At 40.5% G+C, this 6,122-nt stretch overlaps 1 protein-coding gene across 1 annotated transcript; it reads right to left on the bottom strand.

Annotated features, from left to right (window-relative positions):
* Positions 1-4,652: 4,652 nt before the first annotated feature.
* Positions 4,653-4,820, bottom strand: CTXND2 (cortexin domain containing 2). The gene has a single exon (XM_059081127.2). It carries the CDS (start codon positions 4,818-4,820, stop codon positions 4,653-4,655), a length of 168 nt encoding a protein of 55 aa, XP_058937110.1.
* Between the last annotated feature and the right edge of the window lie 1,302 nt (positions 4,821-6,122).

Here is a 6,122-nt window from a genome sequence, read left to right as displayed (position 1 = left end):
TGAAGTGACCAGTTTAGTATATCAGCAGTGGGACTCAGGGAAGTGTCTTCTAAGGACTTGTTGCTAAACATGCAATCAGGGAGCCTGCTAGAGAACCTAAATCTCTGGCTCCACTCCGGATGTACTGAATCAGAATCTGAATTTTAATAAGACCTCCAAGTAATTTGTTTGCTCACTAAAATTTGAGAAGCACTATAGGAAAGGCAGGTATGAGCTGTATAATCCTTTCCAGGGCAATATTTAGGGAGTCAAGCTCTGGCTTCGTTTTTTTAAAGTATTGAAGACTAACTCTTGTCAGAGATGATGAGGCCCTGATATAAATGACTCACATTATTAAAATTTACAAATTATTGAAGTAGACAGCTTATTGTCAGCTTAATAATATGAAGTAATAAATAACTGATACACCAGTTGGAATGCTCATGTTGGTATGCTCAGCATATTCACTCCTGTAATCTACTGTGATATGTTGAAAAATCACAACCATATGCTACTTAGTACTTGATCATGAGAAATCATAGTATAGGGTCCAGAACCTTGGAATGCCAAATGATCATTTCCTTGGAGACAGACTTGGGGGAAATTAGATCATAATCTGAAGGTTACTGTGTGATCTCAGAATCAAAACAAAGGAACATAGGGATTAAAAACTCAGAGGGTTTCAGGCATCAGGAAAGTATTGTAAAGGAGCAAAATGGGGTGAGTGAGGACTGTGGTCACCTGGGAAATACGTGTCTCACCTACAGGAAGCAGTTGATGATATTTAGGTCTAGCTAATTTTTGTCCTGTGTGACACATACAATGCTGCCAGATCTCCAATTTTTCAAGTGAACTTAAAAACCCATATTTTTTTAATGAAAGCTTCTGAGTTTTGAATATTGACAACTAATTCAAAAATTTCGTAAATTCTGCAATACTCTGAATCAGCAATTCAAATTCTAGGAATTAAAATACATACCTTTGAAGTGGCATAGAGTGCTAAATTAACTTCTACAACATTGTTTGAAATAACAAAATATTTAGAAGCAAAATAAATTTTCATCAGCAACGGTTGGTTAAACAAACTATGGCATACCAAAACAGGGACATACTTTTCAGCTGTGTTTTTAAAAAAAGGCTAAGGAATCTCTTTGTGTATTAATATGAAGTGATCTTCAAGATACTTTATTAAATGAGAAAAACAAGTGCAGAACATGGTATACACCATGCTATTAGTTGTTAAATAATAGTAAAAATATACATTTTTATACATATACATAAAATATCACTGGATGGATACCTAAGAAATTAACACTGGTTGTCTCTGAAGAGGGCAAATGGAAGGGTGGGGGACAAGAGTGAGAGTAAGAGTTTTTACAGTACACCATTTTATACCTTTTGAATTTTGAAACATGAAAATAGATAGTTTATTCAAAAATATTACTTTAAAAATAATAGGAAAAGAAGAATGTCTGGAAAGATACACATATATGCAAAAGCAAACTATCTTAATTGCAGTTACCTCTAGAAAGAAGGATTGGGAAACAAGGCAATGTCTAGTAACTTTCTGCATTTTTATCCTTAGGTAATGATTGAAAAAAAAATTTTTTTATTATGTGCATTTGTTACTTTTACAATAATTTTAAAATGTGAACTCAAAAAGCAAATATAAAACCCAACACATAACCACACACGCTTTGTAGATTACACTGGAGGGGGTCTGGCCCAATAAAACTTCTTTGCAGACCCACTGGATTTCTAAGCTGCCAGTTTAAGGTAAGTGAAAGGAATGTTTAAGGATACCAGATTAACAGAGATAATGTGGGCAATGAAACCAGACAGACCCAAGGCCTGTGGGCTGCAGCTCCCTGAATCTCCACATCAAGGACTATCTGGCTACTGAGCCTAGAAATCAGCTGTCCAATGACTAATTGCCTTCTTTCCTGAACAGCATTCACACTGGCCCTGTGTGAGTTTACCTTGGGTTGCTCCTCTTTCTCTGCTTCCACATATGATCCATTTCTTCTGACTGATGCACTTTTTATTTCCTTGGATAGGTTACTGGAGAAAGTAGGATAACAGTTAAACCTGTCACTCTCTATTGACTCTATATGGGTGCTCTCATTAACCATGTGTTTGTCTTGCATTTTATTTTAGAAAGTGGAGAAAAGGTTAATTTATGAGCTTCTGGAGGGGTAACCCTCCAGAAGCTTGGGGGTTACTGCTCAAGTACTGCTCAAGCAGTACTTGAGCAGTAACCCTCAAGTACTGCTTCAATCTTAATCTGCTTTCATTTTACCCTGACCTGCACCTTGCCCTGAATTTCTTTTCATCCAATAAGGGTACATCATCTCTTTCTCTCTTTCTCCAGTTTAACCAATACAGCACCATCTGTTCTGGTGAAGGCAAAGTCTAGTATCTCCAGTGGAAGGCTCCAGTTTCCCTGCCTCCATTTTCAAATAATCCTGAGCATTTACTCAGGCCAAGCAGGGGGGTAGCCCTGCTTCCAGGAATCAGGAACACAGACAATTATCAAGTCTCTGCTAATAGTGCATGGCTAGAGTTATGTTTCCATACCATTTCGTATTGCTGCTAAAGCCTGGTCCAGCATGGTCCCAAGGATACAAGTCTCCTCTGAAGTGACTACATGCTGGTACAAGTCCCTGCACAAGCCCAAGTGATGCCCCACACTTAGATTCCAAGGTTACAACTCTCTTAGTTCACATTCCCATGTGAGGTCACTGTTGCCTAGAACATTTGTCCAGCCTGGCTGGACTTGAGAGCTTTAGTCTCTATTATTTACTGTGCTAGAACCAATTCTCTTCAGCCAAACCTGTGTTGAGCCTTGGTTAGTGGCCTAGATGCCTCCTTTCCTTCTAATGAATTCTCTTATAGACTTCACTGCCGGTTAACCCTAGTTCACTCTACCAAATTTCCGTAACTTCAGATTTTGGAGAGTAGGCATTATGATTTCCTTCTCTTTTCTCTTAAAAGGTCCCTGGGATGCTGATTGTGACATTCATCATCATCATCATCATGTATTATATATTAACTTCCTGTGACTGCCATAACAAATTATCACAAACTAGGTGGCTTAAAGCAATAGAATTTTGTCTCAGAGTTCTGGAGCCTAGAAGTCCAAAAATCAAGGTGTTGGCAGGGCTGCACTCCCTCCAAAGGCTCTGGGGAGAATACTTCCTTGCCTCTTCCAGCTTCTGATGGCTCCCACCAAGGATTCTTTAGCTGTGGTTGCAGAACTCCAATCTCTGCTTTCTTCTTCACATGACCTTTTCATCTCTCTCTCTCTGTGTCTTCTCTTCTGTCTTTTATAAAGACACTTGTCATTGGATTTAGGGCTCACCCCACTAATCCAGGTTGAGTTCATCTTGAGGTCCTTAACTTTCCATTTGCAAAGACCATTTATCCAAATAAGGTCACATTCATATATTTCAGGGGTAAGGACACGGACATATCATTTTGAGGGCCTCTTTTCAACCCACTAGATGTTATTTTATAAATGAGTAAATGAAGAAATGTAGGCTGAGGGAGATTAAGGGGCTCACCCAAGGCAAATTTGTTCCCCTCTACCACAGAGCTCTGCCTGCTTGAAAAGGGCATCAGCTTTTTTTTTCTTTTTTTGGCTGCGTTGGGTCTTCATTGCTGTGCACGGGCTTTCTCTAGTTGCAGCGAGCAGGGGCTACTCTCCGTTGCGGTGCACGGGCTTCTCATTGTGGTGGCTTCTCTTGTTGAGGACCTCAGGCTCTAGGCGCACGGGTTTCAGTAGTTGTGGCACGTGGGTTCAGTAGTTGTGGCTTGCGGGCTCTAGAGCGCAGGCTCAGTAGTTGTGGCGCATGAATTAGTTGCTCCGCGGCATGTGGGATCTTCCCGGACCAGGGCTTGAACCCGCGTCCCCTGCACTGGCAGGCAGATTCTCAACCACCAGGGAGGCCCCGGGGCATCACCTTTTATAAAACCTCACACACTAAAAAGGTCCTGTAAGACTCTTATCTTATAAGGTTCCTGCTGGCCTTATATTTGCATAACTAAAGGTACTTCTAGGGCCACCTCTAGGAGGGCTTCCAGTTTTAGATGCACCTTACCAAGCATCATGATATTATATTACATTATCTCATAAAATTATGGCCAACTTTCTTATCTTAAGAATATTAGAGGGCTTCCCTGGTGGTGCAGTGGTTGAGAGTCCGCCTGCCGATGCAGGGGACATGGGTTTGTGCCCTGGTCCAGGAAGATCCCACATGCCATGGAGTGGCTGGGCCCGTGAGCCATGGCCGCTGGGCCTGCACGTCCGGAGCCTGTGCTCCGCAACGGGAGAGGCCACAACAGTGAGAGGCCCGCGTACCGCAAAAAAAAAAAAAAAAAAAAAAAAAATTAGATACTGGAGGATTGAAACCCATGGCCTTATTTTAATCAATAAGTTCAACCTGTCTCTGTCCTACTTTGGTAACTATATCCCTGAATAGGAACAACACAGACTGGCTTGTGTTTCATCCTTGTTACTATTCTCAACTTAACCTTATATGCCTATTGTGGAATGCAAGAGTGAGAAGGCTGAGAGATAGGGAGGTGAAATAATAAAAAGTCTGTTTCATAAATGTCTATATAAAAGATTTCAAATCTCCTGTGAAGGGAGGTCTACCAGGCTTTTTCATAGTTCAGCTCAGAGATGGTTCTGTCGTTGTGGAGCTGGCCTCATAGGGATTCTTCACCAACTTGGCACACCGAAAAATCATCACCATTAGGAACAAAAAAAGAAGAAGAACAAAGGCAATGGCAAAGCCTTTGTCTACATCAACACTGCTGGACAGGCTTGAGTCATCCATGAGAACACACACCTCTTTACCCTTTCCAGCTGTAGCTACTTCCTCAGGAATGTCTTCAGATTTGTCATATTCCTAGACAAAAAAGGATAAAACAAGTTTACTGGTTTGTATATGTATATATGTATTTTCTTAATAATGCTATGTTGAAACCAGAGGGTTTTCAAAAAAAAATTAGCAAGATTTATTTGAGGCACTTGTGAAACTGATAACATTAGTATAGGTGACCTTCAAGAAATACACATATGCAAAAGAGGAAGAAATACTCCAAGGCAAAACATGAGCAATTATGTGTATCTCAGAAATCAACTGGGGCTTCCTTGCTCTGTTAAATCCAGGTAAAATTGTCTTGAGCACCCCAATTGTGTGTTAAGTCCAAATCATTCTCTAATATTTATTCACATTCTGAGTACTTACTCTAAGTAATTTCTTGTAGAGTCTTAACTTAGTAGGTATGAACATAAAATTATTTTATTTTTTCTAATCACTATGTTTGTGCTGTCATTCCTATGTCTTAATTAAAAAACAGGTATGTCGCAGAAGTGATCAGTTTCAGTTATTAAAACTTAATCGGACTTCCCTGGTGGTCCAGTGGTTAAGAACCTGAGCTTCCAATGCACGTGGTATGGGTTCGATCCCTGGTCAGGGAACTAAGATCCTACATGCCATGTGGTGCAGCAAAAAAACCCCAAAAAACAAAAGACAGCTTAATCCACCAAAACAATACTTAAAAGAACAAAGTCAGAGGACTCCCTCTTCTCAACTTCAAAACTCACCATAAAGCTACAGTTATTGAGATAGTGTCATATTGGCATAAGGATAGACATATAGATCAATAGAATAGAGTTGAGAGTACAGAAATAAACTCATATATGTACTGTCAACTGATTTTTGAGAAGGGTGCCAATACCATTCAATAAGGAAAGAAAACAAATGGTGCTTGGACAACTGAATAGCCATATGCAAAAGAATGAAGTTGGACCCTTTCTTCACACCATATATAAATATTAACTCAAAATAGATCAAAGACCCAAATGTAAGAACTAAAACTATAAAATTCAGAAGAAAACAAAGGGGTAAATTTTCATAACTTTGAGTTTGGCAAAGGATTTTTTTTTTTTTTTTTCAGTACGCGGGCCTCTCACTGTTGTGGTCTCTCCTGTTGCGGAGCACAGGCTCCGGACGCGCAGGCTCAGCGGCCATGGCTCACGGGCCTAGCTGCTCCGCGGCATGTGGGATCTTCCCGGACCGGGGCATGAACCCGTGTCCCCTGTATCGGCAGGCAGACTCTCAACCACTGTGCTA

Source organism: Kogia breviceps, chromosome 1 (assembly GCF_026419965.1).
Source record: "Kogia breviceps isolate mKogBre1 chromosome 1, mKogBre1 haplotype 1, whole genome shotgun sequence".
Taxonomy (NCBI): Eukaryota; Metazoa; Chordata; class Mammalia; order Artiodactyla; family Physeteridae; genus Kogia; species Kogia breviceps.
Note: the sequence above shows the minus strand (reverse complement) of the source record. Positions and strands in the feature narration are given on the sequence as shown.